This window comes from Ranitomeya variabilis, chromosome 1 (assembly GCF_051348905.1).
Source record: "Ranitomeya variabilis isolate aRanVar5 chromosome 1, aRanVar5.hap1, whole genome shotgun sequence".
Taxonomy (NCBI): domain Eukaryota; kingdom Metazoa; phylum Chordata; class Amphibia; order Anura; family Dendrobatidae; genus Ranitomeya; species Ranitomeya variabilis.
In genome coordinates, this window is record NC_135232.1 from 514,808,652 (window position 1) to 514,823,677 (window position 15,026).

The 15,026-nt window shown below is 48.5% G+C and overlaps 1 protein-coding gene across 10 annotated transcripts in view; it reads left to right on the forward strand.

Moving 5' to 3' along the window:
* Positions 1-15,026, forward strand: part of PTPRS (protein tyrosine phosphatase receptor type S) — a 721,726-nt gene that overhangs the window by 325,268 nt on the left and 381,432 nt on the right. For all 10 annotated transcript variants that reach the window (XM_077253515.1, XM_077253581.1, XM_077253506.1 and 7 more), the window contains exon 5: positions 6,561-6,749. In XM_077253515.1, coding sequence (XP_077109630.1) covers positions 6,561-6,749 — 189 coding nt within the window. The remainder of the gene's footprint in view (positions 1-6,560; positions 6,750-15,026) is intronic.

The window sequence follows — 15,026 nt, forward strand, 5'->3', positions numbered from 1 at the left end:
ACATTGATATAACTCACATAGGACGCCAGTCACACTGATAAGTGTTGTGCACAGTGTCTGGTATGCAACCTATTAATGACGCCCCTTGTATTAACAGGTGGGCTGCCCAGCTCTATAATATGCAGCACACAGTGACAGACGACCCAGAAAAATCTAACCAACATAAAGAGGCCTGGCCACATCCTGCAAAAAAGGATATGATATAGTGCAAAAAATGTATGCATATGATAAACACATACACTATATGAGGTATTGGTTTAATATTTTGGCCAAAATAAAGTAAGCCCGCAACCCAACGTCAAGGGTCCTCATAATATCGCGGGTCCTACCACTAATATCAAAAAACAGCTAACATAGAAAAAACTCAGAAAAAATACATACAATGAGATACTGCCTTCCCAAAACCCTGTCTGATGACAAATGCACACTTAGCAGGATGCAGCCGGCCTCCACTGATAAAGGCTAGGAGCGGCACATGTGCAAACTACTTGATAAAAACAACCACCCCCACCCTCCAAACATTGCAGGGGTTGGCTGCCTAGTAGAAAAAATGCACAATGATATAACTCACATAGTTTCTCCTGTTACCCTTATGAAAATGCAGCATTTGGGGAACAAAATAACATGTTTGTGGGGAAAATGTGATTTATTTTTTATTTTTTATTTTTATTTTCACAGCTCAACTTCATAAACTTCTGTCAAGCACTTGAGGGTTCGGTGTGCTCACCACACATCTAGATCAGTTCCCTGAGGGGTCTAGTTTCCAAAATGGTGTCACTTGTGGGGGATTTTCACTGTTTAGTCACATCAAGGGCTCTCCGAGCACGGCATGGCGTCCGCCAATTGTTCCAGCAAATTTTGCATTCATAAAGTCAAATAGCGCTCTTTCCCTTTTGAACAGTTGTTTTCCCCACTTATGGGGTATCGGCATGCTCAGGAGAAATTGCACAACAAATTTTGGGGTCCAATTTTTCCCGTTTCCCTTGTGAAAATAAAAAAAAATTTGGTCTAAAGGAAATTTGTGACAAAAAGTTAAATGTTCATTTTTTTCCACATTCCAACAATTCATGTGAAGGACTTGAAGGGTTAATAAACTTATTGAATGTGGTTTTGAGCACCTTGAGGGGTGTAGTTTTTAGAATGGTGTCACTTTTGGGTATTTTCTATCATATAGACCCTACAAAGTCAATGCAAATGTGATGTGGTCCCGAAAAAAATGGTTTTATAAATGATGTTGAAAAAATGAGAAATCGCTGGTCAATTTTAACCCTTATAACTTCCTAACAAAAAACTGTTTAAAAAATTGTGCCGATGTAAAGTAGACAGATGGAAAATGTTATTTATTAACTATTTTGTTTGACTCATCTCTCTGATTTAAGGGCATAAGAATTCAAAGTTTGCAAATTGCTAAATTTTCCAAATTTTCGCCAAATTTCCAGTTTTTGACAAATAAATGCAAGTTATATCGAAGACATTTTACCACTAGCATGAAGTACAATATGTCTCGGAAAAATATTCTCAGAAACCGTGGGATCCATTGAATTGTTTCAGAGTTATAACCACATAAAATAACAGTGGTCAGAATTTAAAAAATTGGCCCGGTCATTAATGTTCAAACCACCTTAGGGGGTAAAGGGATCAAATCACCCTACTTTTTCCCCATTAAAAATAAAACATTTTAAAACAATACTCATATTTATGCGTTTGTAAAAATCCAGTCTATCAAAATTTGAAGTAAGATAATCAAAATGGTAAACAGCATAACAAGAAAAATCTCACAATTCCAAAATTATATTTTTGTGGTAGCCGCACCGTTACAATAAAACGCTCTAAGAAGCGATGAAAATATAGTATATATATTGTAGTGCAGCGGTATCCACACTGTACAGTGATGAGGCAGTGACCTAGAAAAGTTCAAAGCAAAATGTATTTTAATGTCCAACTCACAGAAATACACAGCATACGGTATCCTCCGGATTGCAACAGGGAAACAAATCCTGTGGATCGCAGCCGATAAACATGCCAGTCCACCTACGAGACCAGTTGCCGTGGGTGAATGCACCGTCGTGTATTCTGTGGGTGCCAGGCCTTTTGGCTCCACTTGCCTGTGTTGCCTCACACAGGTGAGGCTCTGCAGAGCCTTCTGCTCTGCACTCTTGCAAAACCAAACTGACACACCCAACCCTCTGCTTCAGGTTTTTTTTACAAGGAACCTGTGGCAATAGGCCACATGGAAAACCCGGCCGGGAAGGAAACGGACTGCCCTACTACCATCCTGTAGTCCATTTAAAAAAATAAAAGCCCAGAGCAGATTTTCTTAAATCTGCCTTAGACAAATAGCTTGCCCAAGACCAACACTAACTTTTACTTTGCATTGCAATCACAGCTATGCCTGTGAATGCAGTGCATTCCCACTGCCTCAATACACCTCTGTGCCCATCCTGGGGGAACACATAGCGACCCTCGTATGTGACACAGGTCACTGCCTCACAACCCCAAAACAGTATCAGTAATAATGGTCACTGACAGCGCAAAAAGATAAGCCTTATGGGTCTCTGAAATTGTCGACAAAAGCAACATTTTTTTTTACAAAGTTTAAACCTTTTTTGCCATTTAAATAAAATAAGAACAGTACACATGTTTGGTATCTGCGTATTCATACTGACCTTGGGAATCATGTTGCCAGGTCGGTCTTGCCATATAGTGAAAATGATATATAAAAAAATAATTATGGAATTGCACTTTTTTTGGCGATTTGAACGCAATTGGATTTTTTTCCCATTTTCCAGTACAATATATAGTAGTATGAATGGTGTAATTCAAAAGTACAACTCGTCCCGCAAAAAACAAGCCCTCATACGGCCACATTGATGGAAAAATAAAAGAAAGTTATGGCCCTTGGAAGAAGGGGACAAAAAAATTAAAAAGAGAAAAATCGTCATGTCATGAAAGGGTTATTGACGCATTTTCATGGATGGTTGATATACAGAGCTATTTCTTTCAATCCACTGTGTCATCATTAAGGAGCCTTTATTTTATCTGGATAGAAACACGACAAGTCATATTTATCAATTCCTAAAGTGTGCACACTTAAGCTGCATTTAGACCTGCAGGCTTGCACCCCGTGACCATCCTGTCCCAAAGTGTATCCTGGAAGCGTGGTAAAAAGCCAAATTCTGCATTGGGTTTTGGGCTTTACTTTTATGAAATTCATTATGTAGTAAAAACTCGGTGCACAATTGTCCAGGTCAGTATGATTACAGCAATACCAAACAATAATAGTTTATTTCTTATTTAAGTGGTGAAAGAATATCCAGAATGAAAAAAAAATTGTGTCTCCATTTTCCGAGACCTATAGCGTTTTCATTTTTAGGTTGATGGGGCTTTTTGGGGGTTTGTTTCTTGCGTGTCGAGCGGATGTTTTTATTAATACCATTTTGGAGTAGATTCCAATTCTGGCAATTTGGATATAATTTCCATTGCATTGTTTACCAATCAGGTTAATTATTTTTTCTATTTTGACTGGAAATGTATGAACATGGATTATACATATGTATAATCTTTAATTTCTTTGTTTTTAATTGGGGAAATGGTGATTCAAGATTTTAAATTATTTAAATTGTTTTCATATTTTTAAAAGCATTTTTTATTTAATTAATTCTGTGTTTTGTAGGTCACATAAGTGATTTGGATCAGTAATTTGTAGCAATATGTTATATGTTCATGTGGCCTCTAGGGGTCTCACGACTTTTATGTGTGTTCTATATTCTTTGTTTGCAACTTGTTGGATGTTGTTGTTCACTTGATTCATGTAATGGAGGTTGAGGCATGATGTGAATAAAGAGCCTGGAGATACTCAAAGAGTGTGATTCATGACAGAATTCATCAAACAGAACATAATTGTCCAATTGCTTGTACTATGCACAGCAATAATATGTACTGCAGTATATAGTGACAGTCATGTCCTCCTATGAGGCCAGCCACCAGCTTGTCTTCATAGGAGCACCATCATAACAGAAGCAAGAGTCTTCAGAAGATGCCCTGGCTGTTATGGTAACCTATAGTCACCGTGTGATTGCATCTGTAGGGAGACAATGTGCACCTTAAACATGCATGCTGTAAATGCAGCTGTCAGATTTTGAGATTAACAGCCGCATGCTGAGTTTAGATCCGTTCCTGTTTTCACAAGTCTGCAGTTAGGATCACACCTCCATTCAGACACAGCACCATTGAAACACTAGCCGACACCAAGTGAACTGATCTGTGGTCTCCTGATGCAGGTTTTACAGATCCATAGGCCCATATTCACCAGACAGAGGCCAAAAAAGTGTTCTTTAGGCCTCTTTCACACATCAGTGTCTCTGGTACGTGTGGTGACAGTTTTCACATGTACCGGAGGCTCGTACACACGAAGACCCATTCAAGTGTATTTTGTGCACGTCAGTGTGTTTCCACAGACCTTGTGTCCATGGGCAAAACACACTGAAATGTCCGTTTTTTGCCGTCATCACGGACGGCAAAACGTCCCGCACATGACCACATGGAGAGCACACTTTGATGTCCTCCGTGTGACATGGACAGCTGCCGGGGAAGAAACGCTACTGAAGCCGGCTGTCATCATTCTCCCCTGCTCTGCCGGTGAGCAGAGGACAATGATAAGCATTAAATTAAAATTCGAACGACATCAGATGGTGGCTTTTGGGACTGTTACCCCCATCATCCAACACCCGCTGTCGCTAATAACAGTGAGGATGGGGATATTCCACAGCTGCAGGCTACGATCGTTCGGAAATGAATGAAAAACCCGATGTGGGTTCCCCCCTATTTTATTAACCAACCAGACAAAACTCACAGCTGGGGGCTGCAACCCCCAGCTGTCAGCCTCTGCAAGGTTGGCTATCAAGAATAGAGGGGTCCCCATGCTGTTTTTTTAATTATTTAACTAAATATCCCCTCACGACATGCGCTGTACTAGTACTGCGCATGTCGTGTCTCCCCCTTTGATGTGGGCTCCGGCACTGAGCCCACATCAAAGCCGGGACAGGTCAGCTGTTTTGTACAGCTGACATGTGCCCGCAATAGCGGCGGGTGGAATCACGATGCACCCGACGCTATTAACTAGTTAAATGCTGCTGTCAAACTCTGACAGCGGCATTTAACTAGCGCTTCTGGCCATCGGGCCGGAAATGTGCGCATCGCTGACCCCCGTCACGTGATCGGGGGTCAGCGATGCGTCGGCATGACAACCAGAGGTTTCTTGAAGACCTCTATGGTTGGTGATGCCAGATTGCTGTGAGCGCCACCCTGTGGACAGCGCTCATAGAAATGCAGTAATTCAGCTACATAGGAGCTTCTATGTAGCACAGCCAATTAGGCTATGCCAGCTTCTAGCCTCCCATGGAGGTTATTGAAGCATGGCAAAAGTAAAAAAAAATGTTTTATAAAATTGGAAAAAAATAAAAAAAAATTTAAATTACCCCCCTATTGCCCCACTCAAAATAAAAAAAAATCAAACATACACATATTTGGTATCGCCGTGTTCAGAATCGGCCGATCTATCAGTAAAAATAAAAGGATTAACCTGATCGCTAAATGGTGTAGCGAGAAAAAAATTCAAAATGCAATAATGGGCGATCAAAAGAACATATCTGCAAAAAGACATGGTAAAACCAATGATGTTGTTCAAATGTGGAACTTGTCCCGCAAAAAAATAAGCCCTCACATGGCCATATTGATGGAAAAATAAAAAAGTTATGGCTCTGGGAAGGAAGGGAGCAAAAAACGAAAACGCAAAAGCGAAAAAGGGCGGTGGCGTGAAGTGGTTAAAAAAGTGGCATGGGATCCCCCCATTTTTGACAACCAGCCTTGCTAAAGCTCACAGCTGGGGGCTGCTATTCTCAGACTGGTAAGGGGCCATTGATATTGGCCCCCCAGCCTAAAATTAGCAGCCCGCAGCTGCCCAGAAAAGGCACATCTATTAGATGTGTCTTTTCTGGTGCTTTGCCCGGCTCTTCCCACTTGCCTGTAGCGGTGCCTTTCAGGTGACATCAAGCCCTCAGCTTAGTAATGGAGAAGCGTCTATAAGACACCTATCCATTACTAATCCTATAGTTGTAAGGTCAAATAAAGGCACAGCCAGAATAAAGTCTTTTAGTGAAATAAAACACCACACAGTTTGATCAGTTTATTATTTCTCCTTATCCATGCGATGGCCTCAATATCCTGTAATAAAAATAAAATAATAAACCAACAATATACCAAACCTGTCCGTCGTCCTGTCCCACGCTGTAATTCAAGTCTGGGGGCTAAATAGTTTTCAACCAGGACGGTGCCAATATGCGACCATCCTGACTGAAAACCACTGGGGAATCATTCACCAGCAGTGACATCATCATCGGCTTTTTCCCACGGTCCCGAGGTCACCTCAGTTCAGGCCGGCCGTGAGATGTCACCGCTGGTGTCATGCTACACTATTCCACGGGTTTTGTATAAATGTCATCTTTGTGCTCGTAATCTAATATTGGCTGCTTTTATCAGTGTTGAATTCTCTTTTTACACAGAGGACCAGCTGCCCCCTGGCTTTCCAAACATTGACATGGGTCCACAACTCAAGGTTGTAGAACGTACAAGAACAGCTACCATGTTGTGTGCAGCCAGTGGAAACCCAGATCCTGAGATAACCTGGTTCAAAGACTTTCTCCCAGTAGATCCAGTAGCTAGTAGTGGAAGAATCAAGCATCTAAGATCGGGTAAGAGGAGGAATAATGCTGGTAATGTACATTATGACTGCCAATATTGGATTGGAAACCATGCACATCTGTCTGTCTATCCGAAGTCCATGAGATATAGAAAGGAAGATATAATAGACTACCTTATTAGTGGGTACATCTATAAACCAGATGAGTCCCAAATAAGAATAAGGGAATCAAGCTTAATATAAATGCAATACAAAAAATCCCTCATTATTACTAATATGCAAAATATGCAATGTAACGCATTGATGTAAGTCCTAAATATCATTTTCTGGGAAAAGGACACAAAACAACAATAAAATCAATTAAAATCCGAGGAAAAAGGCTGATGTAAAGCAAAGCCATGATCTTAGATAATATAGAAGGTAAACCACTAGGTGGCACAGGAAGATACAATGTGATATAGAAAGAAATGGCCAAAATGCAGTGATAGTAACAAGCAGTGAAGATGAAATAAATAGGCCAAAACATGACAGCATACAAAAGTCATTAAAAGGAACCTGTCAGCAGGATTGTGCACAGTAACCTACAGAGTGCCAGGTCGGCGCCGTTATAGTAATTACAGTGATACCTGGTGATGAAATCCACCTTGTGTTTTAATCTTTATTTTCAGTTTTCAGTTAATGATATGCTCGTGCCCCGGGGCGGCCTGTGAGGGGTCTTCATGTGGTGGTCTGCTTAGGTATTCATCGGATGGCTTCTCACAGGTCACTAGTTTACATACTGAATAGTATATATATTGAAAAAAAAATCACAGTCAGCATGCAGGCTCTGCAGCATAATCGCATGTGTAATGTGCATTAGATCCAATAGATGCTACGGTGCAGGCGCCATCTTGATGGAGACAATGTTTTTATTCTCTAGCAAATTGGTGCCGGCAGCGCCTGCGCAGTAGCATCTGTTGGTTTTATTGAATTTAATGAACATTATAGATGCGATCATGCTGCAACCCAGGTGCCGTCACCTCCCTGCTGAAGGTTTTTTTTTTTCCAACATATATAATGTTCATTATGTAAAATAGGGAGTAGGGCACTGAGGGATCATTGACCTGTCAGAAGCCATACTGGTGAATACCTAATCAGAGCACCACATGAAGACCCCCCCACAGGCCGCCCCGGTGTACTAGCAGATTATTAACTCAAAACTGAAAATAAAGATTAAGCAACAACCATAAGACGGATTTCATCACCAGGTATCACTGTAATCAGTACAATGGCACCGATCTGACACTGTGCGTAGGGTACTGAGCACAATCCTGCTGACAGGTTCACTTTAATGAAGTAATTCTAACCACCTATTATGGTAGTAATGGTAAGTACACCAGCCTCCACCTCAGAGGCTGGTGGAGGCTGGTGTACTTACTTAATTGTGACTACATAGAGTGCTGTGATTTTTATTCTTATCATCAATCTTAAGAACTTAGGTGATAGTTGTGTTTATCAGCTGTATGTCCTTTCAATATTCTTTATAGGTTGATTTAGTTCATTCAAGTAAAAGAGACAATATATAAAAGAATAAAGATATAGTAGTTTTGTTGCTGTTAGCAATTGCATTTTGTGACATTGCACTCCAGTAATACCTAGTGCTTAATTTAGTGACAGTGACAATGTCATTTGTAGTACAGTGATTTCCCAGAGTGTATTATTTTACAATGGAAATTATTATTGTTTATTATTATTACAATGGTCCATCCCCAAGTCCTGGCTTATTATAGCTTAAAGCCACATTCAACAGTGACGTAGGAGGAGTTGATTTACATGAGTGAAATTGATTGTGCATTTCACTAGTGAAACACTTGGCCTTATTAAATTGGAGACAAGTAGACACAAACAGTAAGTGCTAAAGTACTAAAATCCAGAGCATGGTGATAGCTGTTCTCTGCAGATCTCTCAACCTGTGATATGTGTACCACACTGCTGTCTACCCTTACTACAAACACTATACTGCTCTCTACCTGTACTACAAACTCTGTACTGCTCTCTACCTGTACTACAAACACTGTACTGCTCTCTACCTGTACTACAAACACTGTACTGCTCTCCACCTGTACTACAAACACTGTACTGCTCTCCACCTGTACTACAAACACTGTACTGCTCTCTACCTGTACTACAAACTCTGTACTGCTCTCCACCTGTACTACAAACACTGTACTGCTCTCTACCTGTACTACAAACACTGTACTGCTCTCTACCTGTACTACAAACACTGTACTGCTCTCTACCTGTACTACAAACACTGTACTGCTCTCTACCTGTACTACAAACACTGTACTACTCTCCACCTGTACTACAAACACTGTACTGCTCTCTACCTGTACTACAAACACTGTACTGCTCTCTACCTGTACTACAAACACTGTACTGCTCTCTACCTGTACTACAAACACTGTACTGCTCTCTACCTGTACTACAAACACTGTACTGCTCTCTACCTGTACTACAAACACTGTACTGCTCTCTACCTGTACTACAAACACTGTACTGCTCTCTACCTGTACTACAAACTATGTACTGCTCTCTACCTGTACTACAAACACTGTACTGCTCTCTACCTGTACTACAAACACTGTACTGCTCTCTACCTGTACTACAAACACTGTACTGCTCTCTACCTGTACTACAAACACTGTACTGCTCTCTACCTGTACTACAAACTCTGTACTGCTCTCTACCTGTACTACAAACTCTGTACTGCTCTCCATCTGTACTACAAACACTGTACTGCTCTCTACCTGTACTACAAACACTGTACTGCTCTCCATCTGTACTACAAACACTGTACTGCTCTCTACCTGTACTACAAACTCTGTACTGCTCTCCATCTGTACTACAAACACTGTACTGCTCTCTACCTGTACTACAAACACTGTACTGCTCTCTATATGTACTACAAACACTGTACTGCTCTTTACCTGTACTTCAGGTACTGTACTGCTATCTACCTGTACTACAAACACTGTACTGCTCTCTACCTGTACTACAAACACTGTACTGCTCTTACCTGTACTTCAGGTACTGTACTGCTATATACCTGTACTTCAAACACGGTACTGCTCTCTACCTGTACTTCAGGTACTGTACTGCTATCTACCTGTACTACAAACACTGTACTGCTCTCTATCTGTACTACAAACACTGTACTGCTCTCTACCAGTACTACAAACACTGTACTGCTCTCTATCTGTACTTCAGGTACTGTACTGCTATCTACCTGTACTACAAACACTGTACTGCTCTCTACCTGTACTACATGTGCCATGTTGCTCTGTAACTAGACTGTGTACCATATTGCTCTATACGTTTACTATGGGTACTGTATTGCTGTTTACCTCTTGTACTTGAATTGTACAGCTCTCTATATGTGCTATATACAGTATACAGTACTGCTCAGTCTGCACTACATGTGCTGTATTGTTCTCTGCTTGTTGTATATTTTCTCTCCTTATCTCTGTCCTTGTAAACCAGGTTATGATGACTCTGTTTTATTTTTAAAGTGTACAGTATAAAACAATTGTTTTCAGAAAAATCTTTTAATTAAATACATGTACAGTAAGCTACACACTGTACTAATTGTATTTGTCACTAACATCTATATATCTACCTATTCTATATGTATTTACTGTATGTAATCCATCTCTTCTATCCTGTCGGCTCCTGCTGTAATTTTGCACTACACGGCTGCTGAATTGCTGGCTTTTCTTCTTTCTATGTAATATATAAATACATATGTGTGTGTCACTGACATCTATATATCTATATATTCTATGTGTATATACTGTATCTATTCTATTCTAACCTGTCACTCTGTGATTTTACTGTATGATGCATATGAATTGTCGGCTTTTCTTCTATCTATCTATCTATCTATATCTATCTATCTATCTATCTATCTATCTATCTAATATAAGTACTTATGTACTTGTGTGTGTCACATATATCTATATATTCTACGTGTATACATTATATATATATATATATATATATATATATATATATATATATATATATACACACACATATATATATATATATATATATATATATATAGATATATATATATATATACTAGATGGCAGCCCGATTCTAAAGAATCGGGAGTCTAGAATCCATATATACTTTATTTATTCAAATGTAAGAATAATTTGGTGGGCGGGGACCCTCGGCCTCCGATTTGGTTGGCGGGGCCCCACGGCCTCCGATTTGGTGGGTGGGGTCCCTCTGCCTCCGCTTTGGTGGGCAGGGCCGCTCGGCCTTCGATTTGGTGGGCGGGGCTCCTCGGCCTCCGATTTGGTGGTCGGGGACCCTCGGCCTCCGCTTTGGTGGGCGGGGCCCCTCGGCCTCCGATTTGGTGGGCGGGGTCCCTCGGCCTCCAATTTGGTGGGCGGGGACCCTCGGCCTCCGATTTGGTGGGCGGGGACCCTCGGCCTCCGATTTGGTGGGCGAGGACCCTCGGCCTCCGATTTGGTGGGCGGGGACCCTCGGCCTCCGATTTGGTGGGCGGGGACCCTCGGCCTCCGATTTGGTGGGCGGGGACCCTCGGCCTCCGATTTGGTGGGCGGGGACCCTCAGCCTCCGATTTGGTGGGCGGGGACCCTCGGCCTCCGATTTGGTGGGCGGGGACCCTCGGCCTCCGATTTGGTAGGCGGGGCCCCTTGGCCTCCGATTTGGTGGGCGGGGACCCTCGGCCTCCAATTTGGTGGGCGGGGACCCTCGGCCTCCAATTTGGTGGGCGGGGACCCTTGGCCTCCAATTTGGTGGGCGGGGACCCTCGGCCTCCAATTTGGTGGGCGGGGACCCTCGGCCTCCGATTTGGTGGGCGGGGACCCTCGGCCTCCGATTTGGTGGGCGGGGCCCCTCGGCCTCCGATGTGGTGGTCGGGGCCCCTCAGCCTCCGCTTTGGTGGGCGGGGCCGCTCGGCCTTCGATTTGGTGGGCGGGGCTCCTCGGCCTCCGATTTGGTTGGCGGGGCCCCTCGGCCTCCGATTTGGTTGGCGGGGCCCCTCGGCCTCCGATTTGGTTGGCGGGGCCCCTCGGCCTCCGATTTGGTGTGTGCTCTGCCTGGGGCCACTGTGCTCTGCCTGGGGCCCCATATGCTGCCTGGGGCCCCTGTGCTCTGCCTGGGGCCCCATATGCTGCCTGGGGCCCCTGTGCTCTGCCTGGGGCCCCTGTGCTCTGCCTGGGGCCCCATGTTCTGCCTGGGGCCCCTGTGCTCTGCCTGGGGCCCCTGTGCTCTGCCTGGGGCCCCATGTTCTGCCTGGGGCCACTGTGCTCTGCCTGGGGCCCCATAAGCTGCCTGGGGCCCCTGTGCTCTGCCTAGGACCACTGTGCTCTGCCTGGGGCCCCATATGCTGCCTGGGGCCCCTGTGCTCTGCCTGGGGCCCCATATGCTGCCTGGGGCCCCTGTGCTCTGCCTGGGGCCCCATATGCTGCCTGGGGCCCCTGTGCTCTGCCTGGGGCCCCTGTGCTCTGCCTGGGGCCCCATGTTCTGCCTGGGGCCCCTGTGCTCTGCCTGGGGCCACTGTGCTCTGCCTGGGGCCCCATATGCTGCCTGGGGCCCCTGTGCTCTGCCTGGGGCCCCATATGCTGCCTGGGGCCCCTGTGCTCTGCCTGGGGCCCCTGTGCTCTGCCTGGGGCCCCATATGCTGCCTGGGGCCCCTGTGCTCTGCCTGGGGCCCCTGTGCTCTGCCTGGGGCCCCATGTTCTGCCTGGGGCCCCTGTGCTCTGCCTGGGGCCACTGTGCTCTGCCTGGGGCCACTGTGCTCTGCCTGGGGCCCCATATGCTGCCTGGGGCCCCTGTGCTCTGCCTGGGGCCCCATATGCTGCATGGGGCCCCTGTGCTCTGCCTGGGGCCACTGTGCTCTGCCTGGGGCCCCATAGGCTGCCTGGGGCCCCTGTGCTCTGCCTGGGACCACTGTGCTCTGCCTAGGGCCCCATATGCTGCCTGGGGCCCCTGTGCTCTGCCTGGGACCACTGTGCTCTGCCTGGGGCCCCATATGCTGCCTGGGGCCCCTGTGCTCTGCCTGGGGCCACTGTGCTCTGCCTGGGGCCCCATATGCTGCCTTGGGGCCCCTGTGCTCTGCCTGGGGCCCCTGTGCTCTGCCTGGGGCCCTGTGCTCTGCCTGGGGCCCCTGTGCTCTGCCTGGGGCCACTGTGCTCTGCCTGGGGCCCCATGTTCTGCCTGGGGCCACTGTGCTCTGCCTGGGGCCCCATAAGCTGCCTTGGGCCCCTGTGCTCTGCCTGGGACCACTGTGCTCTGCCTGGGGCCCCATATGCTGCCTGGGGCCCCTGTGCTCTGCCTGGGGCCACTGTGCTCTGCCTGGGGCCCCATATGCTGCCTGGGGCCACTGTGCTCTGCCTAGGGCCCCATATGCTGCCTGGGGCCCCTGTGCTCTGCCTGGGGCCCCATGTTGTGCCTGGGGTCCCTGTGCTCTGCCTGGGGCCACTGTGCTCTGCCTGGGGCCACTGTGCTCTGCCTGGGGCCCCATATGCTGCCTGGGGCCCCTGTGCTCTGCCTGGGGCCCCTGTGCTCTGCCTGGGGCCCCATATGCTGCCTGGGGCCCCTGTGCTCTGCCTGGGGCCCCTGTGCTCTGCCTGGGGCCCCATGTTCTGCCTGGGGCCCCTGTGCTCTGCCTGGGGCCACTGTGCTCTGCCTGGGGCCCCATATGCTGCCTGGGGCCCCTGTGCTCTGCCTGGGGCCCCATATGCTGCCTGGGGCCCCTGTGCTCTGCCTGGGGCCACTGTGCTCTGCCTGGGGCCCCATAGGCTGCCTGGGGCCCCTGTGCTCTGCCTGGGACCACTGTGCTCTGCCTTGGGCCCCATATGCTGCCTGGGGCCCCTGTGCTCTGCCTGGGGCCACTGTGCTCTGCCTGGGGCCCCATATGCTGCATGGGGCCCCTGTGCTCTGCCTGGGGCCACTGTGCTCTGCCTGGGGCCCCATAGGCTGCCTGGGTCCCCTGTGCTCTGCCTGGGGCCACTGTGCTCTGCCTGGGGCCCCATATGCTGCCTGGGGCCCCTGTGCTCTGCCTGGGGCCCCATATGCTGCCTGGGGCCCCTGTGCTCTGCCTGGGGCCACTGTGCTCTGCCTGGGGCCCCATAGGCTGCCTGGGGCCCCTGTGCTCTGCCTGGGACCACGGTGCTCTGCCTTGGGCCCCATATGCTGCCTGGGGCCCCTGTGCTCTGCCTGGGGCCACTGTGCTCTGCCTGGGGCCCCATATGCTGCATGGGGCCCCTGTGCTCTGCCTGGGGCCACTGTGCTCTGCCTGGGGCCCCATAGGCTGCCTGGGGCCCCTGTGCTCTGCCTGGGACCACTGTGCTCTGCCTGGGGCCCCATATGCTGCCTGGGGCCCCTGTGCTCTGCCTGGGACCACTGTGCTCTGCCTGGGGCCCCATATGCTGCCTGGGGCCCCTGTGCTCTGCCTGGGGCCACTGTGCTCTGCCTGGGGCCCCATATGCTGCCTTGGGGCCCCTGTGCTCTGCCTGGGGCCCCTGTGCTCTGCCTGGGGCCCTGTGCTCTGCCTGGGGCCCCTGTGCTCTGCCTGGGGCCACTGTGCTCTGCCTGGGGCCCCATGTTCTGCCTGGGGCCACTGTGCTCTGCCTGGGGCCCCATAAGCTGCCTTGGGCCCCTGTGCTCTGCCTGGGACCACTGTGCTCTGCCTGGGGCCCCATATGCTGCCTGGGGCCCCTGTGCTCTGCCTGGGGCCACTGTGTCTGCCTGGGGCCCCATATGCTGCCTGGGGCCACTGTGCTCTGCCTGGGGCCCCATATGCTGCCTGGGGCCCCTGTGCTCTGCCTGGGGCCCCATGTTGTGCCTGGTGTCCCTGTGCTCTGCCTGGGGCCACTGTGCTCTGCCTGGGGCCCCATATGCTGCCTGGGGCCCCTGTGCTCTGCCTGGGGCCCCTGTGCTCTGCCTGGGGCCCCATATGCTGCCTGGGGCCCCTGTGCTCTGCCTGGGGCCCCTGTGCTCTGCCTGGGGCCCCATGTTCTGCCTGGGGCCCCTGTGCTCTGCCTGGGGCCACTGTGCTCTGCCTGGGGCCCCATATGCTGCCTGGGGCCCCTGTGCTCTGCCTGGGGCCCCATATGCTGCCTGGGGCCCCTGTGCTCTGCCTGGGGCCACTGTGCTCTGCCTGGGGCCCCATAGGCTGCCTGGGGCCCCTGTGCTCTGCCTGGGACCACTGTGCTCTGCCTTGGGCCCCATATGCTGCCTGGGGCCCCTGTGCTCTGCCTGGGGCCACTGTGCTCTGCCTGGGGCCCCGTATGCTGCCTGGGGCCCCTGT